At 38.5% G+C, this 27,110-nt stretch overlaps 1 protein-coding gene and 1 long non-coding RNA gene across 5 annotated transcripts in view; one reads left to right on the plus strand and one right to left on the minus strand.

Annotated features, from left to right (window-relative positions):
- Nucleotides 1–9,701: 9,701 nt before the first annotated feature.
- LOC107053542 overlaps nucleotides 9,702–27,110 on the minus strand; it is a 78,840-nt gene continuing 61,431 nt past the window's right edge. For 3 of the 4 annotated variants that reach the window (XR_005860560.2, XR_005860559.2, XR_005860561.1), the window contains exons 2-6: nucleotides 24,122–24,288; nucleotides 23,155–23,249; nucleotides 22,535–22,593; nucleotides 19,813–19,993; nucleotides 9,702–19,599 (exon numbers count right to left, since the gene is read on the minus strand). This is a non-coding gene — a long non-coding RNA (uncharacterized LOC107053542). The remainder of the gene's footprint in view (nucleotides 19,600–19,812; nucleotides 19,994–22,534; nucleotides 22,594–23,154; nucleotides 23,250–24,121; nucleotides 24,289–27,110) is intronic. The other variant, XR_005860558.2, reaches the window with a different exon arrangement.
- Nucleotides 14,161–21,839, plus strand: C14orf132 (chromosome 14 open reading frame 132). The gene is made up of 2 exons (XM_040702050.1): nucleotides 14,161–14,490; nucleotides 16,129–21,839. The coding sequence occupies exon 1, from the start codon at nucleotides 14,161–14,163 to the stop codon at nucleotides 14,431–14,433; it is 273 nt and encodes a 90-aa protein (XP_040557984.1). The 3' UTR covers nucleotides 14,434–14,490; nucleotides 16,129–21,839.

Genomic DNA, 27,110 nt, shown 5'->3' on the forward strand with positions numbered 1-27,110 from the left:
TAAGGTTGGAAACCTCAGCTTGTCAGCCTGCACTATTTCAGCAAAGGCTTGTCCAGCTGCAGAATGGAGTATTCTCTTCCCCATTTAAACGAGTAGCATCTCTGAGTGCTGATTTTGACAGATGTTTAAGAGTAATACAACTTGTGTATAGCTCTGCCTGAGGATCATACTGTGCTCCTGTCAGCCCTGGTAGTCATCCCATTCCCCACCTGTCTCACAGGAGGAGCAAAGCAGTGACAACAGAGGAGATGCTGCAGCTGTCACACCTATTTACAGCTCCTTGCTCACTGATGTGAGAATAAACAAACTTGGTTTGTTTGTGCAGTTGCATGATTAGCAATTTATTTTGAAAGTTGGTCATTTGAAAAATACAAAGAAACAAGGAAAATAGCTCTGACAGCACTTCCTGTGCAATTTATAACCTAGTGCTTGACCTGAGGCTTGTCTTTTCTCTCTGTTAACTTAAGAGTTGACATAAAGGCTGCATCCTTATACAGTGGAAGCACATGTTTTGCCTCTATGAGCATTTGGCTCTCCAAATACAGGTACATAGCAATTCTTGTTCACTGATACCTCTTTATTCCCTGGTTTTATTACCAGCTCTGAAGTGATGATTACCTCACACATAGGCAGCTGGTATTTACTTGCAAAAGGGCTGAATGAATTCATATTTGAGTTGGTGTCTAAAGAAATAACAATTGGAGTTTTCTTTCCTCTTTAGCTTGAAAACACTGGGGGATGTGGGGGGAAAATACATTTGAAAACATAAATGTTTTCTCTTGGATAACCATGAAAAAAATACTCAAGCTCATATCTTCCAGCATTGTATCCTCATAAATGCTGGCATGAAGCCAAATATAATAGTGTGTTTAGTTGCTAAATATTATGTACTCCTGTACAGTGGCTGCTACAAAGAGTTTTTATATGAAGGTTAACCTGCAGTCACTGTTCAATACTGGGACTTGCTGGTCTGTTAGGATTTCAACTATTTGTGAAGTGTGTGGGAAATTGTGCTGAGATTATAATCGCACCTGGTGGGTGCTAATGCATGGACAGTGCTTTTGGGGATGTGACCTTAGAACTGCAGAAGAACATCTTATGCTTCTTATCATAGAATCGCTAAGGTTGGAAAAGACCCACAGGATCATCCAGTCCAACCATTCGCCCTTCACCAATGGTTCTCACTAAACCATGTCCCTCAACGCAAAATCCAAACCAATTCTTGGTTTCCTCTCATTTTGGGAGGCTACACCACTGCTGGTGCGGCTGCCTGTTGTTAGTGTGCTGATGCAGCCTTGTGCCCAACACACTGAAATAAATTATTAATAGCAAGTGTAGCATTTATTTTAGTAACATATATTTTAATCAACAAAAGATCACACTAACCTTTTGAGTACATCAGTATCCCCATAATTCACATGCACAAAGTATCTCATTTGCATTTCTGCAAAGGAAAAAAAAAGGGGGGGATATTCTAAATTATATTAACTAATGAGGGCTTTAAATAGTAATGGAGGCCTAAAATCAAAACAACATTATATTTTAATGAAGTATAATGATAATAGTAAGGTATTTTATAGAAATATTATTTTTTTAGTTTAACACGTACTGGGGTCATCTTGCTCTCTTCATAAATGCCCAAGTACTATTAGGAGATGTTGCTGCCTTATCTTGTTTTTTCTACTGTCAAAACTGAAGAGCAACAGGGAATCAGCTGCACACTTTTAATCTCTGGAATGCTAGACAGTTTTTGATTAAAATTATGCATGGGTTTTGTTGAGACAGATCAAAGGCAGAAGACCAGGTTAAAAAATACTGGAATTGTAGTGATAAGAGAAGTAGAATCAGATAGAAAAAAATGGGAATAATTGGAGTGTAATGGAAGAAGGGAAGGAGAAATGAATGAGATGGGAGAAAGGATGCAGTGTGAGGCTGAAATGTCAGAACAAAGATGATTTACTCCTCATTTTGATTTTTTTTTTTTCACCACACCCAACCTGAATAGCCTAGCTATGTCTCTGGGTCATTCATAATTCTAAGGTGATTTGTTTTGGCAAAAGGTCTTTGGCAGAATGGGCATTTCCCTTTTGTTTTCCCTCAAGCTGAACTCCCATAAAAGATGATGCTACGAAGAACTGGCATGAGGCAACTATCTTCAGTAATCAGGGCCTTTCCTCTGCTATAGCCCATACTTGATGTTTTCTAAAAAGGGTGGACATACTGTTGTTCTCTACACATGAGCAGATTCTTGCTGAAAACCAATCCCATTTGGAGCCTTCATAGGTCCTGATCAATTGGTATCCAAGGCTTGGTACTGAGTAATAGGTAAAAATTTTCTTGGCATGAGATGTACTAAAAGATGCCAGGTCATTCCAGAGGCAGATATGACCCAATTATATTTGCTAAATAATGAGTCATACACTTCAATGCTTTCTAGAAATTCTTTTTTCCTCTCTTTGTATTTTTGTCTGTGAGATCAGCAGGACTAGAACGAACTGTTAATGTTCCGTTATTATTTTTCCTCATGGTACAACTGTAGGTAGCTTGAAACAAAAGAGATGTGTGGTGGTCAGATTTACAAGCAACATGGTTATCTGTGGAGAGTGGTACTGTGGTATTTTCCAAAACGGGTGTTTTCAATTTGTGGAAACTTGAATGGTGCCTGCACAGCAGGGCTTCAGAGGGAAATGGCTCCTAATGGAAGAAGCAGTGGGAAAGCTAAGCCTTCTATTGTGGCTTGGTCAGGTTACTGAATGACTTTACTGAGTCTGGGTCTGACATGTTAAATTCATGTTTTGCATTCACTTCAGAGATGATGTCACTGTTTGTAACAGTATTGCAGTGATGTACTGCCTCATGGAAGGGAAAGTGCCACGATGGTGAGAGCTGCAATACACAGCTTGGCATCCTTACATAATATCTGAAGAAAGTGTTTAATGTCAGTGGTGGCCCTTACACGTATATAGATATTCTATTGTTAGTCCCTTTTTTCACGCAGGCTTTGTCCACCCTTAGAAGTGAAGGAGAGAGACAAAAGATTTAAAACATTAAGAAAATATTTCCACTTCTTTCTCTACTTGAGTGGTGAGAACAAGTAGTTGTTCTTGGTAAAATTGGGTGAAACATCGTTCATGAAAGCAGTTCTATGTAACTTAAAGTTCTTTTTTGTTTCCAGACTTGTGTTCCATTTGATATAATCTTATCTGAGACTGTAAGATACAAACTTTAGAAGCACAGCCTCAGAGTAGAGAATGAGTATTCTCATTCTTTCTAGATCTTGAAGGAAAAAAAACCCTGAAGTTATCCATGGTCCATTGTAAAACTACTATGGAGCTTATATTTGAAGCTTATAAATAGATAACTTGGAGAAGATTTACTCTGGGCCTAAGTGAAGTACATATAGTATACATGGCTTCTCAACAGATTGTCTTCCCTTGCACATATTTCTGACGTGCTTCTTCCTCATGTCCCCTTGCCTATGTTTGTCTCTCTGCTTTAGTAACTACCTCCTGTTATCTTTGTGATGATCCAGAAAACTAGGCCTGGGAGCATTGAGGAGGACAACGCTGTGACTTTCCATACCACAGCAAGGAAGGTCATTGTTTTATACACAGAATCTGTAACAGGCACCAGCACAGTCTGATGATTATTCCTCTCCCTGTTAGAATTACTGAAACTGCATGGCACAGTCTGGTTCTCTTATCTTGATTGCAGTGTTTAAATGTCTCTGTTGGACTAAGCAGGGTATTGGATTTTGTGAATATTCTTTAGCTGTGTCTTGTCAGTTTTGCCTGCAAGCGTATAAACCCTGCAGCCCTCTGAAATCAGTGACATGATTGTGTATGACAGTCATTAGTGGTTGAAACAAAAATCTGTCTGCAAGCATCTGCTTTGAGAGAGCCAAATAGAATTAAAGTTTAACCATGCTGCATTTGCTCTTTTATTTACTGGGACGGCCACATTTCATACGGTCCCTCCTGAGGAGGTTTGACTTGCTGCCTTTTGTGTGTTTTGTGTGTGTTTTATATCACAGGTTTCTTTAGAGACTTGCTTCAAGATACTGAAACTCTACCTTTTTGAGTGTCTTCAAGATTTTTCCAAGGGGAATCCTCCTTGGTTTCGGGCAGTTCTGAAGGGGCAAACTCTTCACTGTTGCTATTCACTCATGTGTTTCTTAACATAAATGAGGTGGAAAAAATTATGGGTGATTTTTTTTTTTTTTTTGCTTGTTATTCCTCCAAACTGATGTGGGTGCAGTAAATATCATTAAAGTCTAACAGAAAGAGAACTGGATTCAGTGAATTCATTGGCTTGATTTTTGGATACATATAGCAGGTGTGGATATGCCATGCACTGACAAGGGGAATTCAACAGCAGATGGTTGCTTACACTTTTAGATCTTGATATCAAGAGTCTCTGGTAATTGCAATTACTAGTTACAGTAGCAAATGAATAATGTTGTAGTGAAAGTGTCCAGACAAGACTGGGACACCAATGTGGTAGGCTTTGTGTAAACTGAAGCTAAGCAAAGCTGCAGCGAAGCTCAACCATTTCTCAAGAAATAACCTTCAATTTTTATGAAGAAGTTAAAACACCAAAATGGATAAAAGGAGGACAGTTTCCCAAGGTACTGGCATGACCAATATCAAGGATGGTATAAAAACTTCGTGAGCACTGTCCAGCTTGCCCATGGTACCTGCTGTATCTCAAACTGTTATTCTTCAATTGGGTGACTGCCTATGGTCAGTAGTGTTTTTGCTTTAAAGCCCATAGAGTTTTTCCACTGGAATCTATAAGCCCTGTAGGCTGTATTAAATGGAATATGGTTTGGAATTGGCCTTAAACCACATCACATTCATCTTTTAAATTTGATGTGTTTGTTTTGCTGGCTTAATTTGAATCCACATTAGCAATATAGGAATAAGACTTTAGAATTGCTTGCAAGTTTTACATCCCAATCTGGGTTGTTTTGTTTGTTTTTTAATTTCCCACTTCTTTAGGTCACTGATCCCTGAACTGAGCTGGAACTTATTTTTATTAGCTTATTTCTAGCTGATTGTGAATTTTTAAGATGGACGGTCCTCTTGTAACAGTGTATTGCATTTTATCAGTGATATTTCCATGATGCTTTCTTAGCAATAGGATTAAATGTGATTTTATTCTGTAATTAATTGTGTACTTGCCAATAGATAAATAATGTCTTTCCTTACCTTAGAGGAACTTCAATTAACAGTAAACTGCAGATGAAAGGCATTATGTTCTCTTTTAAGGATATATTGCACTGGTCAATTTTGTACCGTCTCTCCAGTCAGGGTGTGTATTATGTGATCTTGCATCATGATTTACAATTTATCTTCAAGGGAGAACTGGAACAGGTCATGTGCTAGGAGGAAAGCACTCTGGGCACACCTGTGCTTTGATGGAGTTCTAAGAGATCTCTCGAGGTCTCTTATAAAAGATTGTCTTGTGAACAGGGCTATCAATAAATAGGTAGAAAACTGTATTTTATTTGGGAATGTTTTAAACCACCTAATTGACCTCACTTTCAGCCAGATGAACATGCTTATCTATTTGTTATGGTCATACCTTTGTTATCTTACCTTTATCCCTTTGACTATGCTTTCGGTGTACAAACATTCATATTACAGTAGGACTTATGACTTTCAGAGCACTTTCAAAGTAAGAAAATACAGAATTGGTTAAAAGAAACGACATCTTAAAAAATCTTTCTCTCTCCTTTATCTCTCAATCTTTGATCTCCTTTGTAATTTCACAAGATCTGTCAATATGCTAGGGGACTTCATGGAGCAGATTACCTGGAGTACCATCACTGAAGAACCCAGTTAGGCTGGGAACTGCACTGTGTTGCACATGCTAAAGTCTCTTAGAGCTAGGTGTTTTACTTCAGTTGTTCTTATAGGATTTGTAGAAAGGATTTAATAAAGCAGGCTTTTAGATTTTGGTGTTGTTTGCTTACTTTGTTTTCAGCTGTTTGCATTCAGCTGTTAAAGCTCATTCTCACTCTTGGGCTGCTTTTGACTAGATTGGTTATTTTAAATTTGCGCATGAGGGTGTAAGATGCTGCCACATTATCGTATACTTGACTGCATGTGCAAGTGAGTATCAGTACAAGGGTATGTGTGTGCATTTGTCTTGCTCTGAATTCTGTCTCCTAAAGCACCGAGGTATCCCTTAGCTATGTTGTTGTTTTGTTGCTTTTACCATCTGAAGTTCAAAGGGTTCTGAAGTTCAGGTTTGAAGAAAAGTCTGCATCTTTTTACTTTGCCTGTCAGGCTTTGGAGAAATTCTTACTGAACTTGGAACCTGCCCATTTCCTGATTGTTTTTTGACGCTCTTTGTGTGAAAGACTTCATCTGTTGCAGTGTTGTTCGTAGTTATTTTTTTTCTATACTTGAGCTGTGTCAGACTCGGGGACACGGTTGGACTTGATGATCTTTAAGGTCTTTTCCAACCTGAGCAATTCTATGATTCTGTGAACCTCAGGGACAAAAACATTTATCTTCTGTTTATTTTAAGTGAATTAAGATGCTTGCACTTTCAAAGCATTGATCCAAAGACCTTAGGATGCCAGGGGATTGGAAACTTGTGTCTTCTATAAAGTTTGGGAGGCCACCACGCTGCATGAGCTCCCAGAACCGTTTCAGTCCTCCAGACCAGTGGTGATTCTATAGTTCAGATTACACTGAATAAAATGAAGAAAAAGAATGCATGCACAGTAAATTTTGCCTCCTTTTCTCTGTTCTCTTCTCTCCCTTCTGTAACACACAAATAACTGAAGAAGTTTTTCTGAAGTCATTTTTGTGTAAGAAAACACACATTCCCAAGGAAAACTGTTACATATTTATGCCTTTTAATTATCCTGTGCAGCCCTGCCAACTATAACAGTTCAAAGTACAAACACTGAACTGCAAATAGAAGTATAATAAATTATACATTGATTTGAGCCCATCCTGCGCGTATGTATATAAACAGTCACTAAGGAGTGCTACTTTGTGCATAAATATATAGACTCACACTTATCTAGAGAGATAACATCAATGCATAATTTATTATATTTTTCTGTAATGTTCTTTGAACTGTTTGAACAGTTTTAAATATAACACAGATGGTTTGGCTGTTCTGTTTTCTTTGGCGTGATAAAGATGTCATCAGCTGTTGTCTAGTTCAGCCACACTTAATCATCCCTTTATTATCTTAAAACATGAGCAAAACCTAAGATGTGAGAATCTGGGTTTGTGAGAACATATGGAATATTTGGCTCTGAGGAAGGCTGTTCTCACACTTTGAGGCCTTCTGCCCTCCAAAGGGCTAGTGAAATGTCCCATATGGGTGTTCCTCCTCTACTTCAAAGCAAAGTGATCCAGGCTTATTTTAAGACTTTTGTAAAATGTATTTAAGCTATGCCTGTTGACTTTGCACCAAAGTGGATAAGAAACATTTTGATTCTTTTCCTTGGACTCTGTTGTGGGAACAGTAAATCCTAGGAGATGGCTGAAACAGTTGCCTGATAGCACTTGTCTGGTTCTTGAGCACTCAAGGTTTACAGGTGACCAAGTTTTAGCCTTCTCTTGATATTCCACGTTTGGAAGACAGCTTTCTATGAGTTTCATCTCAAATTCCAGAAGTTAGGAAGTTTTCAGTGTTTTTCACATTCTAATTTTTATTTTCTTGCATAATGTATGATTAACTCACTCCTGTGGACAAAATACAAAATACAATTATTAATTTGCAGGCACATTAATGTGGTTTCTTCTTCAGGTATAAACCACTCCTTAAGCATTAAAGAATAAGTCGGGGGATGTGCGGTCTATAGGTTGTTCAAGCCATATGTTGAGCCTGATATGCCTGATGGAATCAAGAAGCATGACAGTCTGCCAGATGTTGGTATTCTATCAAGTGAAGTGTATGCAGTAGGAATAACATTTGGCAGTCCTCCTATCTTCCTACAAGCTGCATTGTATATTTTACTTGACCTTCATGTGTGCTGCTGCTCATATGGTCTCCCAGTGTGAAGGGGGTTAACACTGTCAGTTTTTTCTACCTGTTTTTTTTTTCCATCTCAAGTGGAATACATTTTTTTTCTTACTCTTGGGCTTTTTGTGCGTCTTGAACTACATGCCAAGTAGGCAAGCAAAAGCACTTATAAAGATAGGCTTAATACTTAAGAGATAGATCTTGGATTCTTTATCAGCATACCTCAGCCCTCCTCTTTTCTTTTTTGAAAATGTAATGCAACATGAAAATGAAAGAAGAAAATAAACTGGTATAAAATGTTGAATGAAAATGACACGTAGCCCAAATAATATTGCTTGCATTGTTATCAGTTTTCTCTTTCCTGTGTATTTTGAGGGAGCCTGATAATATAAGCTTATATAAACTTCAGGGAAATAATCATGGTTTCAGTTGAGACAGTTACATTGTTTTTATTTCCATTTTAAGCCTTACTGTTGGATGCCTGGAAGTATTTTGCATGGGTAAACGGATTTCTGGAAGTCATCACAGAATGATATTTTCCCAGTGGATATGCATTATGATGAGGGTACTGGCCTCTTCTGTTATCATATTTGAAGATAGATTCCAGGTGGCTGTTTCCAAGGTGCTGAAAATGAGGCATTTATACCCTCTCATTAGGTACAGCAGAGCTGCAGTGGTAGTGATTACTTCCCTTAATAGGTAGATGTATCCTAGCCTTTTGTAGTGCAGCCATCATTGTGTAAAACATCAAATGAATAGTTTGAAAGCTTTTGAGTCTTCATGGAATAGTAAATAATTTCTCTGATGAAATAGAGCTAAGCGATATCATGCCTGTTGCTGTGGTATAGCTAAATCTCAACCAATTAATTTTTCATGGGTTGTGTAGCAGGGATTGGAGCTAGCATGCAAGGTTTTTCTTCCTACTGGGTTTAAGTTTGAACATAATCAGCATATGCGGCACAGAGGAAATTGTATGCAATTATATTTTGTCTAGATGAGTAAGGTGTCCAAAATATCCTTCTAGGTCTAAGTCCCTGAACACCAACCCCTTGAAATTCTTCTAGTTTTTGTGAGAAGCATGCTGATTACTGAATACTGGAAGATACAGTAACTTACACACAGTTTTTGCTCATTTCTCAAGTCTAATGATTTTTTAATCTGGAACTAGTTATAGTTTTGAAATTGTATTGTTGCTTCTATTGCCATGAATGGTTATTAATTCCCATCCTTTCCCCATGGCTATGTCACTGCCTCCTTCCATGAAACAGCCTAAGTATTGTGTTAGGCTAAGGCAGATGGTGGAGAAAGAAAATTCTAGAAACTGTAGTCATCAGCCCCTTTCTTTGCTACTAAGATATCTTGGCCACAATAATGAATTGATCATGGGACATTGACACTTTGTCGCAAATAAAGATGACTTCAAAGACAACAATGGAGGGTGGGCCTGTGCAGCCCTTTTCCAAATTAAGAAATGGGATTCGGCTTCGTTTAGTTATTCCTATGTGCCTACTCTTGAGCTCTGTTCTGTGGTTTTCTGTTTAAACCTCATCATTTGACTTTCTATTTATGGTGGGAATGTTTTTTTTTATTCTTGAAGATACAGAATATCTTTACAGTCAGCTTGTGTTACACTTCCTTTCTCTTTACCCTCCCGCACTCAATATATACCCATAATTTAAATTAAATAATGAAACTTAGACTTGATGGTTCTTTATACAATTGTTTTTATTTTTGTTCAGCTCTGAGCAAAGCTTCCTCTTTTTCTTGATGCAGCATTACTGACATTGGCTGGAAGGGGAGGAGGAACTCTTGAGACTAGGGATGAGAGGAGGAACCCCTCCTCTGTTTCCATTTCAGACTCTGTTTCAATTTTCAGCAATTAAGGACTTCTACTTGCTCCTCGTCTTCCACATTTGGAAGATGAGATCCAAGAGCAGTTAACTGACACCGATAGTAGTCAATTTGAAAGCAGTCGGGTGTTTTTTGTTGCTGTTTTGCTATTCTTGTTTTGTTTGGTTGTTGTTGGTTTTTTCTTTTTCTTTTTTTTTTTCTTTTTTTTTTTTTTGTTGTTGTTGTTTGAATAGTAAGAGCTATTACAAGAAAGAATTTGGGAAATCTAGATTGTGTGGAATGGAACTGTGCCTTTTTCACTAAGGTAACTTGCATGCTACTTGCGCAGAAATATAAGAGTTGGGGAAAAAAAAAAACAGGATGGAAACACCTTCTCACCAATTACTGTTTCTTTCAACTGGTTCAGCAGAATAACTTTGCGCTGAAAGGTGCTTTGGTCTGCATAAGGCACGTTCTCTTACAAAGTACTTGAGGTGTGGCCATGCTTAGGGATAAAGATTTAGCTGAGCTCCATCCACTAGTGGTCCAGCATATCTGTCAAAGATGCTGCTGAGGTTTCCTGGTCTCTTGAAAACAGCTACTGGAAGATTTAGCTGTGCTTTCAAATCTATCTGCTGAGCCTGGATTCCCTCTAACATAGCAGGAACTGAATGTCGTACTTGTCTAGCTTGATGTAAAAGATGTTCTCTGATTCTCAAAGAAATGGAACAACGTTACTGCTAAATGATGGATTTTATGTGATGTTACTTAAGCCATCATTTTTAGAGTATTGGTGAATGGGACCTGCCATGTTTTCTTTCCTTTATGTGAATCATTTAAGTTATAAAACAGATTTATATATATATATATATATATATATATTTTTTTTTTTTTTTTGCCAACAGGCAAATGTATCATTTTAACTGTTCAAGAGCCCTGTTCTACTCCTGCTGGCCCTCAGCTGAGGATGGCTGAGGAGAATGCCAGGAGGAGGCATTCAGCGCCATGGGGGTTCTCTTTACTCTTGATGTTATGTTTGGGCTTTTTTTGCCTGTTATTTAATAGTTCAGATTTTTTCTTTGCTGTTCCCAGAAGCTATTTAGCAAGAGATGTACTTTGTGTTATTGACTCAGAAAAGAGTTTCAGAGCTATGGCACTCTCCCTCACCGTCCTCTCCTGCCGTATCCCTCACTGCCACGTTTCCCAGTTAACCTTTTTCCCTGGTCTCCTCACGCAGGGATTTTGAGGAGTGTGGAACAGGTGCTCCACTGCTTTGCTCCAACTATAATACCCTCTGAGGATGCCTGCGCAATAGCAATGATGTGGGTTAAGTTCTTGGCTAAAATAAATTGTTGTATGTTTTGCAGAGGCAGAGACAGGCAAGTGCAGCAAGAACAGGAAGTACTGCAGGGTTTCTCTCCTTAGCCTACAGTTTATTACAAGCACTTCACAGCTCCAATTAGTGTTGGGTATGAATGTCTCACAAGCTTTAATGCAATATCTTAAATGAGGCTGAAAAGGGAAGATGCTGTGCCTTTTGGGAGAATCAAAGACATCAAGGCTAAGGGTGACGTTATCTTACTGAGGTTAATCTACCACTAAGATAGATCACCAGTTTGTATTTTCTCTGTGCTTCCCTCTCCACTGGAGAGCCAAATGCGTCTCCAACAGCTCACTTATGTGGTGCTAATCACTGGGCAACCCTTCCAGATAAGTGGCAGCAAGAAGCTGGATTGAGAAGCCTGCACAGCTTTAGATGTGTTCATGGTAACAAAATTCTTTGAGAGTTAGTTATTAAATCCAGAGTAATAGCATTGAGTTTACAAACCAAAGAAGTAGGATCAGATATACTTGTCCAGTTGTGCTTTTACTCTTTCCTGAGCACTTAGGGCCATTGTTGGTGCTTAAAGCCAGTCACAGCCCAGAAAATCAGCTTTCTGGCCATTCCTGTGTTCTTACATGAGGATGTTTTATCAGTGGGAGGGAGAATGAAAATTTAGTAATGATCAATTTTTTTTCAAATGGGAAATCAGCAGTGAGGTTTATTTCCAGATCTGCCAATGAAAGTGCCACTGACCTACAAACAGAAAAACTGAAAGTCAATTTTACAGAAAGAGCCTGTGCCAGGTGCTGAACATCAGGGTTTTATGTCAGGTCACTGCAAGCCTTTTGGAGACTCAGATGAGCTGTTTCACCATGTGTTCCCCTCAGATGGTGAAAACAGCTTGTTTGAGCCTTGCATGGAATGAGGAAGCCCAGATCTGACATCACTTGCAGCATGGTGTGTAGCTGTGCTGCTACATGCGTGCTCCCTGCCCTTGTGACAGCACCATGTGGATCAGCACAGTGGAACCTTGTCAGCTCAAATAATTCACAGAAGGTAGAGAATGTGTGGCCCAAAAAACAGATATCACTTATTGGAACAGTGCTCACAACCTCACAGTCTTGGGCTCATGCACATTTACATGTACCTGTGTGTCTTCCATGAACAATCACCAAGGATGGTTGCTGTAGTTGAAAGACTTTGTAGATTTGATCAATGTAAATACTAAAAAGAGTAAGCGTTTTGCTGCTGCTGTAGTAAACATGTGCCCGTTGTTTGCTGCTTTAACTAGTATCTCCATAGCTGCTGAATGGCAGCTCTTCTGCATGAATGCTCTGGTTGCATTTGCTATAAAAGCCAATTCTGACTTTAATCCCTACATAAAAAGGAATTCTGGTTAAATTGAACAGTTTTCTCTATTGAATCCCAAGATGTAAAAGATGCTGGTGCTGTTGGATTCAGAGGAGCAAGCTGGGCTTGCTGCAAAATTGAAGCTTTTGCTCTCTATAAAGCACAGTGCTGAAAGTAGAAGCAAAAATTCTTTGGTGCAGGGCCAGTGTTCCAGACCTGACTTTTGCAGTTTCCTGTTTGGTTTCAAGTAAACTGCTTTTGTCTAATCATACCATTTATTTGCTCTCAAAAATAATTTTATTTAATGTGGATTAGGAAGTATGACATAACTGTTTCTGTCTCTGTTTCATTTGAAATGTGACATATTTTCCAGTACAAACAAAATCTGCTCAGCAGTCAGTTTTTGAAACAGTGACTGCTTTGTAGAATGTTCTGAATATCAAGGAAAAGATTGCCTTACTGTCACACTTAGCAAATTCTTTGCTCTAATATTAGATTACAGCCACCATTGTGGGAGGAGGGAGGTGGCTTATCTTTGAGTCCTCTCTTGTTTAGCAGCCTCCATAGCACAGCTGAAGGCAGACAGGTGGGATGTAGCTTGGTACCAACAGGCGAATCAAAGTGTGTTGCAGTATTTGAAGGATAGTGTTGAAAGACACTAATTTTCCAGCACAGTGAGCAATGGGCATGGTAATTTAGCGCTCATGGTTATAGCAGCCTTCTGTGGTGTGGCTAAAGGAAAGTAAGGTTGATTACTCCATTATTCGTAGGCCATGGTGACTTCAGCAGTACTGAGCTGCTGCTAGCTCTAATAGTACTATTACTAATACTGAAGAAGAGAGGATTCTTATTTTGTTGTTACTGGGCTAAAGACTCTGGTTTCATACATAGAGGAGAGCCCAATTCGGATAGGTGAAGAGTTGCCAAAACCTCAAAAACATTTGCAAATGAAGAACTGAAAACTTTTTGTGGTAGCACTGGAAAAACCATTAAGAACACCCAGTAAGGTAGTAGTGATGCTGGAAATCTGTCACTAACTTCATTACTCTGAAGTCTATCATAATTGAAGTTTTCCACTGCGTAGATTAATAATTCTCTAGATATACAGAATTATCAGAATTTATAGATTTATAAATAACACATTGCAGATATGTTTTGCAAGTGAAGTTAGTGCACTTGGCGCACTCCATCTTCTTTACTGTAACAACTTCTGCAATGCATGTTTTTTGTTTTTTGTTTTTGCATATATAAATTGTGTTTGCTTCTAAGCCATACATAAAAGTGGAACAAATTCCCTGCTCACATCCACACTGTGCTTACTTGATGAGTTTGTTGCTGGTAGTCTTAAAACAGTTATGGTGCTGTGCTTTGGTATGTGAATGCTTTTGTGGATTACCATTTCTTTATCCTTTGAAAAGAAATGACAATTTCATATTATTGTGTAGCTTTACTTGGAGCCTGTAGACTAGCTCTGATGTATGATGGTATGTGCAATACGCATAGGTTTTTTTTCAGTAAAAACAATCCTAACAGAAATGGAAGAAGTAGTGTACAGTATGTACATGATCGTCCTGACAGCTTAGCACCAAGAACATGGAACCTCAGTGATGTGGGAGGTTGGCTAGTGGTTACCCTTTCATAATGACTTCGAAACCAAACAAATGCATGCATTGGCTTTCAATCTAATTTTGCCATATTCTTCTTTGCAGCTTCCTGTTATGGGAGGAGCCTTTATGGACTCACCAAATGAGGACTTTAGTACAGAGTACTCCTTGTTTAACTCATCGGCCAATGTCCATGCAGCTTCTTCCATGCAGAATCCACCAGAAGAAACATCCCGGTCTTCAAATGATGCCATATTGTTATGGATTGCGATCATAGCAACAATTGGAAATATTGTGGTTGTGGGAGTGGTGTATGCCTTCACGTTCTAGGATGCCTGTCACTCCAAACACTGGAAGAGAGGATAACTGCAGCAGTATTTGTCATGTGTATGTATGTATGTGTGTATATATACATGTATATCTATATAAATACGTATAGGTAGGGACTTTGTTGAATAAGTACTGCCACAATCACAGAAAAGAAATGCAAGTTAATCATCATGAATCTTGATGGCAGAAGCTTTGGATGTTAGGGCAAACTATATGAAGGTGAGAGCTCCAATGGAGAACAGCACCAACACAACATTTGTATGGAAATATAATGAAAGGCAGACCAGTGTGATTATAGTGGATACAAAAAGAAAGTGAGATTTATACTGGAAGTGCTTATTTTCTACTGTTGAGATTTTTCTAGCAGCTTTTCTGGGTTTTGTCAAATTTTTGTGCATTTTTTTACTGTGGTACAACATTGTATAGAATTGTTCTATGTCATAGTTGCTAAACATGTTAGTTTTCCAGATGGAATAAGCGATAGGCGTTGACTCAGTTCTGATGCAGTACAAGTTCATTGTGTGTGCATTCTAGCACTTGCATACACTAAGCTGTGTTTGTAATTGTGAGTCTTAACATTATGAGAGACAGATGCATGCTACTAACGCTTGCCTTCCACTATCAGTGACTGGATATGATAATCTAGGAATTGATGCTCCATCTGTCTGCTGTTTGCAGGAAGAGGCACAAAGTGTGATTGGAATAGGGCAGTACAAGAAATAGCCCCTATTTCTGTGTAGAGATACTGTATTGCAATGACAACAGGAGTTTATAGATGTGTCACATCCAGGAACCAAAGGCCAAATATAATGTTTTCAAGCTTATTTCATCATAATCCAGGTTTTCCAGAGAGCTCATACTTTCATAAGCATACAGTTGTAGCAAATGAATATGGGGAACTATGAAGCCTAATTAACAGCGAGTGTTGTCTTGTATATGTGGGGTAGAAATAGCACAGAAAGGTAAGATGTGGCAGGTACACAAGTACCTGTGTCTCAATCTTAGTAAGTCTCTGGGTTCTGGTGAGGGTCCTGGAAGTGGCTTTTATAGAGCCTACTTTAAGTAACAACTCTGATCACTGAACTTTTTTCTATTGGGGATCATTTTCATTGTATTATTCCCATGAGCACTTCCTTTTCAAAACAAGTTGCAGCTGTCCTTATTTCAGAGATTATAAAAATCCTGAGTGGAGAGAAAAAGAAATTACTTTGAAAATCTCCTTCTTGCTACAAAAAAAAAAAAAACACCAAAAATAAAACCCCCAAAATTTTGAACAGTGAGACAGTGGAAGAGAAATTATTGCTCCAAATCTATATGTACTGCCTCATGCAACTACTCTGCTAATTCCAGAAAGCCTTGTCTGAAGGCACAGAGCCTATTTTTGACACTTTCCTGCTACTGAGCCTGAGGCTGGACTAAGAGATGGCAAATCCATTGGGAAGTTTGAATTTTCCTTTTCTCTTTAAACTCATTTCCCTTCAGGGCTGGTGGACAGTTACTTGAATCAAAGCTGCATGCCCCAAATTGGTGATTAGAATTGCTTCTAGTCACTATTTTTTTTTTCCTGTCTTTGTGAACTTGCTTTTAAAGCTGGAAAGATACTGTATTTTTCTCTTGTAAGGTGTTTGTAAGTTAACCTGAGGATGAAAAATCCAATGACAACTCAGTTGAGAAAATGAGCTTCTGTGTGTTTAGCTATTTTCCAGTTTAGAGGATTTCTGTGAAGATGGTTGAGGACAGAAGAGATGCATTCTGAGAAAAATCTTGAGAAGTGGTGTTATGGAAGCTTGGCTACACAGAAAGTAAGTTATACTGCAGCAGCTGTAGTTCTAAGTTATACCAAAACCTGAAAGCACATGAACAGTACATTTTTCCACCATGATTAAAACCAATTTGACAACAAGGTACTTGCCCAGCAAGGTTATTCTACTGCCAAGTAACTTTGCTAGTGGAATGGTTTGTTTAAATTTCCTAGAATATTAATCTCAGTGCAATTAGCAGTGTTTGCATTTTTTTCTCAAAGCACTGTACTAAACTCTTTACCTATGGAGAAATGTATTGGAGAGGGAATTGCAGAGAACCACCACTCTGCTAATGAACCCAAGTGACAGTTTTGTGTTGTTTTTCCCAAAGAAAGTGCCCTACTTTCATATGAAATTAATAGTAATTGCAGGAGTGTTGGAAAACAATGAATTCTGACTCCCTAATCCAGATCATTCTCATACGTACTTTCATCATTACAGGCTGAGTTGTCAAAAAAGGCCAGACGGAACTTTAATTAAAGTAATTGGCTTGACAGTGTGATGGGAAAACAAGGTGCAGGCAGCAAGCACAAGCAGTTCCTATCTTCTAGTTAAAGATGTTAACTGTTCTGTCACTTTCTTGCTGCAAAAAAAAAAAAAAAACAAACCCAAAATATCTCTAAGATTCAGGTGCAAGGATACTGCATGCAAGAGTATACACAGAATACCATCAGGCATATAAAAGATCCCTAAATTGAAGCAAGTGGAGCTGGTTCAGAGTCTGGTCAGTTTTGACAGTGATTACATACTGTATATATTTTCATATTCTGTGTTCTGGCTTGATCCATTACAGTCACTAATCTCCTAGAAGTATCAGGAAGGTTAAAATTCAAGCATTAAAAAAGGAGACTCATCCATCATTAAGTGCAGCTAACCCACAGAGGGGAATGGGGAAGAAATTTTGGCTGTACCATAGCACATTTCAAAGGACCATATCTATTACTGCCTCTTTATACGTGTGTATAAGTTACATCCTCAACTGTCAGCACAGCTTAACTTGGAGTGCCGTAGCTGCTCCTCCTCTCCTTGGAGCCCAGCATCTGGAGAAGTGCTGTCACTGAGGGATAACGAGTAAGTGCAAATACGCTCCCCAGAGCTATACTGTAAAAAAGTTGAAGAGGCTTCTGTGCTTTGCTGAGTATTTTGTGCATCAGCTTCAGAGCAGGATTCCACTTGTAGAAAATCTACTTGAAATAAAAGCATTTAGCACAGATAACAGTTACAAGAGCCTGCTCAGAGTTTGTTTTGTAGAAGATAAAGCAAAACTACCTGCAGTACTAGGCTCCCAGCTATGCTGTAAGCACAAAAGCAATACTTCGCTCTCCAGTGTTATTAATGATCCACAGGAAGCAGGGAAACAAACTGAATGCCCTTTGTGCCTTTTCTAGCCATGGCCCCAGGATCTGTAACAACATATCAAATAATCAAACTGTCACTTACAAATTTTATTTTGGTCTAAGCAGGCAGCAGATGAATGCATCTGCTGTGCAGCCACCTCAGCAAGGAGATGGAAGGCTGAGCACTCATGGAGGTAGCTGAAAAGGGACATTAGATAGGAGGACTGGGTGAGAAAATGCACACAGCCATTCCTGTTACAGTTTTATCTCCAGGGCTGGCTATCTGTGCTTGTCCACTGTATTAATATCCCCCAAAATAAAATGAGGGAGTGAGGTGTATTTTCATATCAACGCATTTGCAAAATTGAGCAACAGATTTTGAAGCTGATGCAGCAGCAATAGCAGAGAGACTCATCTGCTATAATTAGTGTATTTAGCAATTTAAATGAAAAAGTGAGCTGACTGATAGTTACCTTGAAAGTAAAGAGGTCCCCCTCTCCAAAATCTTTGTTGGCAATAGGACTTGAGAGCTGTCAGCACCAAACAGCAGAGCAGCCTGTATTAACAAAGGCAAGAGTGAATAGAATCACATAATCACCAGGGTTGGAAAAGACCTCCAAGATCATCCAATCCACTCATCCACCCATCACCAACGTTTCCCACTAAACCACATCCCTCAGTACAACACATAAACATTTCTTGAACAGCTCTAGGAGCAGTGACTCCACTACCTCCCTGGGCAAAATAGCAGCAGACAGACATTTTATTCCAGCCCTGTACATTTTTTTTTGGAGTTAAAAGAGAAAATCTTTGTCCCTGGGACCAAATAAAAAGACAAGTCTTTGGTCTGTAGGTTGTTATGCATTTTGTCTATTATTAGAAGCTTCCTTTTTGCTGTTCTCAAAATTATTCCAGTTCTTAATATCCTCTTCACATCACTCTGCAGGCTGCTGAGAGCTATTAATTTCATGTAGCTCTGTTCATTTATACAGTGTAATTTTACTGGGTTTCCTGTGGCTAATCACAGAGCAGAATCTAGAAAATTATTCATTCTAAGGCAGAGTTCCATTATAGAGAAAAAAAGGCTGAAAATCAGAATTGCAGATCAAAATGCTTCTGTGCTTTTGGAGCACGCAGAGCTATGGTAACTGGATTTCATCTGGCTAATGCTCAGAAAGAAAAAGGGCAATCAGGTCTCTGATGATAATGTCAGACATCAGGGTTCTGACAAGCAAAGCTTAGTGCTTCATTAACTTCTCATCTGCCCCTCTGAGCCCTGCTGCCTTCCTGCACACGCAGTCTGAGCTGAGTTTAAGTGAGCTAGCCATCAGGTACAACGCGTTCCTCCTGTCTTACAGCTTGCTCATCCTCAGGGAAACAAGAGTATTTATTCCCTTAGCAGAAGAGCAGAGATCAATATTCTGCTAGGAATGTTATTACTTGGTACATTGGTCAGTCATCATAAGATCAAGATCAGGATGGTTTAACAAGTAGTAAAGCCTTCTGCTGCTGATCTGGCAACACCCTAAAGAACTCAAGACATCTTGAGGTCTTAAAGTCTTCTAATGCCCTAGATTTGACTTTTGTCTTTCCTCATTACAGCTCCTCTTTGCGTTTTACCTTGTCTTCCTAATTCAAGGTGGTAAAAATGAAGTCACCTTGATGCTGGTGTATGGATGCATAGGGAAATCCTAGCAGGCTGGAACCAACTATGTCCCATTTCAGTTTTGGCACTTCTTGCACAAAGTTGAAGACTACAGTTGTCTCTCCAACAATCTCTAGGGAAATGTGCGTCCCCACATGGTATGGCAGTTTTGTGTCATTCTGTCCCGTTAGTACCAAGGTAAAAGCCTATTCATACCAACACAACCAGTGGGTCCATCTTTTTGATACAACTTGGGATCATTATGCTGCCCACTCTTACCTTTCCAGTGCAAACTGCCAGTGAAGATATTTTTCATATGTTGAAAATGCATAGGAAGTTTCCCATTCTGCAAGAATCATCTTCTGAAGTGATGCTTAGTCTCCTGCAAAACCAAAAACCCACAATCCAGGTTTGTTACACAAGGAATGTTAATGAGTCAAATGTTATCTGTACATACAGTAGCAGCACCTCACTTTACTACTTTAATCTACAGCTTTATGCCAGTAAAACTTAAGGCTGTCTCATTATTACTGACAATTAACAGAAGTGGAAAACAGAGACAAATCATTTTTCAGGAATGTCTCAGACATCTTACCTTCCCAAAGTACCTTGATGTGAACTCTCCTCCATCACTTCAAAATCACTTGTCACCATGCATCTTCATACCTTCATTTTATTTCTCCCTTTGTCTTCTTTCCATTCTCTCTGGCATCAGAGCATGTGAGCGTTTGGATGTCAGCAATGTCCTTCAGCCGTTCTTAACAACCTTTGGTGACCTTCATAGTAACATTATACAAAGATCATTAAAATAATGTCCCTTCCAGTAGATAGATCTTAGTCATTATCCACTTCAACAAACTGCAATGTATTTCCCCAAAGCAGAATAGCAGAATGTGACCAATAAGCTTTCCAATTGAATCATACAGTATCCATATAACACAAAGGTACCTTTTAGATTTATTTTTTTTCCCTCCACAACTACTACTGTATCATTCTGCATTTATCAAGTTTTCTCCAGCCCCAAGTCCTTTGTTTTATTTTGCAAATCAGTGTCGTTGGCAAAGTACTTGGGGTGAAGTGAAATGTACTGAAAGCACTCACTAAAGAATACCATACATAGAAGAGTAGGAAAGCTCTCTATGATTTACTGCAGGGCCAAGCCCTGAGCCACAGGCTTTTCTGAAAAGAAAAACAATCACAATGTGCTGAGCCATTGGTATTTCACATCTAAGTGACACCTGTATTTCTCAGATGTGTGGTAAAGCTACTGTAATCAGCTTAAGCATTTCTAAATCTTATTTTTAAACACAGTGAAGTGTAGTCCTTAGGAACTGAAAAACACTGAACAACCTTCCTTCAGTCCATGCTTGTTCTGGTATTGATTTGGGAGCTTCCTGAGCTCCAGTCACCAAGCTATGTTGTGTTTCCTGAGGAGTTCAGTTCCATTAATGAGTAAGATTAAACTATTTACAGTTCTAGTCCTAAAACACATTTCAGTTGCTGCCTTCACAAGGAAGCTGATGGTCCCAAGCCTGCAAGCTGCTCTTTGCAGAGGGATCTTTACCTCCACCTGGAGTCAACTGCATTAATAACACTTCTTCACTTCTGAAATCTGCTTCAGTGGATCAACTTGCAGGACTAGCTCTGGGTTGCTGGCATTTCCTTTTTTTTTTCTTTTTTTCTTTTCTTTTTTTTTTTTTTTCAATTTTAAACACATCTGAAGATGTTCATAGTTCCCTAATCAAAAGAAAGCAAGAAGAGCACTGTATTTTTTTAAGTGAGAATAATAGACAAGTCTGAATATTTTGATAGCTTTGCTGGAAAGGTATATAATGTAGTGAACTGTTGCACTATTTTTTCTATTGTCTGAGCATCAAACCTGAAAAGTGTTTTGTTATTTCTCTAATCCTCTAACTTCTCTTTCAGTTATGAAGTTATAAAGGTTTAGAAGGGAGTGCAAAGCCTCAATGAAATTTTAAGCTAATGTAAATAAATCCAGTAGCTAGCTTTATGAGGTAACCTATACCATTTACTTTTCAGTTAAACACATAGGCAATATTTGAGATATGTTTTGTTTTCCAAAATAAACTTATTAGTGGCACTTCTGAAAAAGCATCTGTACTTCACGTAAAATGGAAGTCATTTGGAAATGACATCCTCCTTCAGCTCACATTAAAAAAGTTTACAGGAGCCACTTAGAATGCACTGTTATTTTCCCTAATAATACTGGACAGTTTAATCTCTTGTTCTTTGTGTCCACTACCTTGTTTTGCACACTAACAGGTTTGCTGGATTTCTTTGTATTTTTTTTTTGTAGTATATGGATTGGTTTAAACAAACATTTACTATTGTAATAATCATTCTTGAAATGTGGATCTCTATCTGTAAAGAGAAAAACAACTTAAAGAATAACCTCTGTTTTCTCTAAATTTACTGTAGTAAGCAAGTTTAGCTAACAGAACTGTATTCTTTTCAGCTCCTGTTATATTCTTATCCAGTTATTGACTGCTTTCACTATGTATGTACTTGGTACTGATTCATTCTTTTACGATGATGAAAATGACAAGTTTTGTTAACATCAGGTGGAAACTGTGTTTTTGGATAAAGTTCTTCAAATTGGCAGTAATGTGTAATTTTTCATTTTAGTCTGTTTATGTGGCAGCATTTAGAAGTCTGGAAATGCATCTATTTAATTATTATTACCTCCAGTGACATACAGACACCAATAACTTGTGAAAATTTACAAATCTGCATGATTTGTCAGCCTTTGGTATCCATCCCCATTACACTCATGGTACAAACACAACACTAGGGCTTTCTCTACAGAAATGTGTTAACCTTCTGTCAAAGCATCTCAGAACACCTCGGAGCCAAAGTCGCAGCTTCCTCAAGCTTCAACTCAAATGTCCTGATTACCCTGAACCCTTGTGGAAGTTGGTGCACTCTCTTAGCTCACTCCTCAGTTTAGCACAACCCTATTTTCAGGTAGCGCAGCACAGGCATTTTTTTGTGATTATTCCCCCAAAACTGCTGTCCTAGTGAGGCCATGTGGAAAACTTTTTAAGAATTCAAGGAGGAGCTTCAGATATCACTGTAGGATGTTCAGCAAGTTCCATAAAGATAACCAGCGGCAAGAGGAAGAAAAGAAAACATTTGGCTGTGCTAATGCAGTAACTACATGAAGATCATCACCTGCCTTATAATTCCCCAAAACAGAACCAATGAGCCAAGTATGTTCAGATCTACTAAGGAAATGACAAAAGGACATGCGACTAAGTGACCTCTCACAAACAGTTTTAAATAAAAACTAGACTTACCTTTCCATGAATCAGACTCAGGATATCACAAAGCTGCGATGCCAATCCTGATGGCAAATCTGACAAAAACACAGAAAGATGTTTGTTGTTGTTGTTTTTTTTTTTTGATACTCCCAATTTATACCAATCTAGCAACATAACATTAAAGATTACCCATCAGAATATGAGAGTGCAATTGCTATGCTACAGTGATGTCCAAAAATAAGTCATTTTCTCTTGCACTTTGAAAATCCAACTGCATATCAGAATCACACAAATATCAATTCAAATTGTTTTTGAATTCTACAAAATAGTTACACGTGAGAATAATTTAGAAGCAGAAGGGAATATTCTGTTGAACAGTTACGGAGGAAAATACAAGTCATGTACAGCTTTAGCTGTATGTGTTTGTACTAATAAAACCAGTTCAAATTGTTGGAAATATATTCTCACATAGCATTATCTACATTAATACACATTAGTACCCAGTTTGCTTATGAAAATTCTTTCGTAAAAAGACTAAGAAAGAATATCACTTTTTTAGCCCAAGAGAGCCTGTCCACAATAGGGTTTCAGCTGCCATATTTTGCATTATCTGGTGCTACATTACAGTTTTATTTAGGCTGAAGAATAACTCAAACCTGTATGGAATGACCGCAGAACTTCACTGCAGCATATATACTTCTACTAGGGCTGAAGAAGTACTCTGTAAACAGCCTGCTTTCCATTTCGTCACCTGCCGTGATAAAAGAACCAAACAGGAATTTGTGTTTTGCTTTGAATTCCTATGAGCTGTCACAGCGTTTTGAAAAGGCAGTAGGCTCAGAGTGCAGTATGATGAAGTTGCCAGCCCATGTTCAGCACAAGGTTTGGCACTGGGACACATTCCTTTACACGCTCAAATAATCCATGCATGCTAGAGGCAAGAAAGATGCTCCTTTTATGAAAAGTTTGTCTTGCAGCTTTTGTATTAGCTTACAAAGATTTTATTCTTGCAAAAGCTGGTTGAGTACACAAGCAAGTTTTACTGTGCGTTCTTCCCTAGCAATTAAAGGAAAGGTAAGCTTTTACTATACCCTGTGCCTCCAGTGCAGCAGCCGATTTTAAATGCAGCTGTTCTGTTTTCTCATCAACTCAGCTCATCTATCAAGCGCTGGAGCATTTTGTTTTTAGTTTTTATTTTTGGTAATCTTTCTCCTCTTTCATTTCCAACCCTGTGCTAATACTCAAGCTCTTCTGATCTCTGGCATTACCTACCATTTGAAAAGACTGAGGGTAAAAATTCTTCATAGTTCTGTGATGACAGCTAATGCAAATAATGTACTTAAAGTAATTATTTCCCTTACTTTCTGGTAAGTCAAAATACCCATTAATTAGTTTGAAAGTCTTATGGTTTTGTTTGTATTTCTTTTTTAATGATTTATATGACCATACAAATTTCTTTTAGCCTTTCAAGTTACTATCTTCTTAGCAACTTCTCTAGTAATTTCTGCTGACTGCTTACTGGTTTCACATCACTTAAGAACAGTCCCAGTCTTCTAAAGTACAGCTTGATTGGAGTCTGCTAAAGCCAGACTCAAGCTTTGACCATTTAAGAATTGTTCTTACCCTTCTGATTCCTTGGTAGAGGAATATGTTTGAGCTCATTCTTAAGGTTGTTGTGCTTGTTGCTTCGTTTCTGCTTGCAGGATACTCTGGATGAAACCTGGATATTTCCATCTTCCAACTGCAATTTAGAATTCCTCTTCAAGTGGTTTTGGAAAAACAAATCCACTCTAAATGAGAAAAAAATAACCCACAAAACAAGCAAGCATAAAGCCCATGATATTTTGTCCTATTTCAAAATGCTTTAGTATAGCTTCAACTGTATCATGACATGCTTTAAGATTTGACAGAAGTCAGAGCATTTTTGTACAGTACAACGTGATAGTGTAGTTGTAAATACTCAAAGGTTTTTGATATTCTAAAACTTGTTGTATAATCTTTTCACTGGGACCCCCATCACAAGAAAGACATCAAGCCATTGGAGCAGGTCCAGAGGAGGGCAATGAAGATGCTCAAAGGGCTGGAGCACCTCTCTTATGAAAAAAGGTTGAGGTAGTTAAGCTTGTTCAACCTGGAGAAGAGAAGGATCCGGGGAGACCTCATTGCAGCCTTCCAATAAAGAAGCTTACAATCAGGAGGGAGAATGACTTTTAACATGGTCTGCTAGGGAAAGAACAAGACAGAATGGTGTAAAACCAAAAGAGGAGAGATTTGGATTAAAAGTTATGATAAAGTTCTTCACTCAGAGGGCAGTGAAGCACTGGTACAGGCTGTCCAAAGATCTGTGGATGTTCCATCTCTCAGGCCATCCAGAGTCAGATTGGAGGGGACTCAGAGCTGGTGAGGGGCAACCTGCCACAGCAAGGAGTTAGAATTAGATGAGCTTTAAGGTCCCTTTCAACACAGGCCATCTCTGATTTTATGACTGAAGCAACTTTTAAATATATCAAGAAGCAAAAAGCACAGTACACAAAAATTACACTGAAATTTTTCATAACCTCTCCTGCAAGAAAATTAGTTCATCAGATATTTTAACACGTTCAAGTGCTGGCATTATGGATGCCTCCCCCAGTGTGGCTGATTTCTGTCCTGTCAGACAGGAGCCACCCTTACTTTACTGTCCAACAACCAGCCCTGCTTTTCCCAGCGGTTGCATTTGTTCACATTGCGTGCGCAAGAGCTGCCTCAGGAACCAGCTGTGCTGAGAACTGATGACTTAAGAGCCTAAAAAGCTCTCCTTCAAACCAACTCATTACTTGAACACCACATGAAGGCATCATAGATGCTGCCAAAAAATACATATCATTCTATTGAGAAACTTCTGCTGGGATTGAGTGCAGCACTGGGCTGGGACCAAGGATGGTAAATGGGGCAATACCCTTCAAAGCAAGGCACACAGCTAGCCTGGAAATTACTGCAGAGTAACCACTGCTTGGGGATTACCCTGGCTTCTCTCTCTGAATGAGCCCTATGACTCACTCCTGAGATATAGGAAGCATCTCCTTCAAATCTGTGTAGATGCCTTCATTGTAACACACCCACTTCAACTGGAAAGAATCTTCAGAAGAAAATAAATGTTAAATCAAGAGGTGAAATACTGTTTTATATCACACAAAAAAAAAAAAAAAAAGCAGACTAAATTTGGCATAGAACTGAGCATTATGTCCTTATTAAAACACTCCAGTACTTCCTCTCTAGCAAAATATAAGCTAGGGAAAATGCTACCATGCTAGATTAGTAAAAATCCTGCAAAAACATTCAAGAACTGGAAATAAATAAAACCCTAGCATCTTTTATTTTCCTTCTGTATATCTCAATAGCCTATTGCATGCAGACCTCACATACAGAAGAGTAGTGCAATAGCAAGATTTAAAAACAAAAGCAGTTTCTACAGTACCATTTTAAGGTTTCTCTTTCCCTGATCAATTTGGTGAAAAAGTCACTTTGCCCTAAATATCTGAAGTGAGTAATTGTTTTCATGCAAAAAGAAGTATCTCACTCTGTCTACTTCTTGCTTCTGAATCTCACTTCAGCTCAATGCAGGCATCCACAAGTTAGCACCAAATCCACATCTCTTACTGCTGTAGAAAAAAATCGACTAGAAGTCATGATATCTCTGAATTTCTTCAGATACATATTAGTCAGCTAGAAATCTACGTAGTATTTACTAGGAAACTTATAACAATTTCAATGGCTTTGTTAAACTGTGCCTGCATATTTGTGCTTTTGTCATGTCTTTGTAAAGTAGGATATCACTGAGTGGAGGAGCAGTGATAGACTCAGCTTCTCTTTTCCCTGCTGAGTGCCCTAACTGCTAAGCCACTTACACTCACTGGCTCTCATGCACTTAATGTTTTATTAGAGCCTGAATGCTAAAATGGGAGCATGGCAAATAGCATTCCTCAGTTCAGTGAGTGCATCTGTCACCTTAGAAATGAAAGTTCATGTCCCCACAAGCAGAGTTGGATCCTGAGCTGCTCTCTGCCACATTTAGGTAAGTGCTCTGACCAACACACACTGAATGTTGAGGAGAAAGAGGAGAAAGAATATGACCTTAGTCTCGTCATTAATTAGTTCTGTCCAGTAGTGACCTGGACCTCAGAAATGAACTTCCTCATTTATACACTGTGCTTTGCCTGCTTGGGACCAGTATAGAAACCTTTTGTTGTTGTTTGGTCTATGTCCCAAAATACAGATTTTAATTTGTTCAGTGCAATCTGCCAGGCTGTCAGAAGACAGCATCATGGTTTTTGTTGATTGTTTTTTTTTGTTTGTTTGTTTGATTACTTCCTCTCAAGGAACTAAAATAAGTTTCTGAATGAAAACTACTCCAAATACTAGAATTTTATTCTAATAAGAACTGAGTAATCCTTCTGACTTATTAAATAGTCTTTTTTACAAAATGCCAGTCCATGTAAACATTAACTTTAAATTAAATTAAAAAACATTTAACTTGCATTTAAGACACTGATACATATTAAGATGTGTTCTACTCCATATGAAATCAGTAACAAAAACCTCATCTGCTTAGATGGTACCACAGTCTCTAAGC

The sequence above is a fragment of the Gallus gallus genome, chromosome 5 (assembly GCF_016699485.2).
Source record: "Gallus gallus isolate bGalGal1 chromosome 5, bGalGal1.mat.broiler.GRCg7b, whole genome shotgun sequence".
Classification (NCBI taxonomy): domain Eukaryota; kingdom Metazoa; phylum Chordata; class Aves; order Galliformes; family Phasianidae; genus Gallus; species Gallus gallus.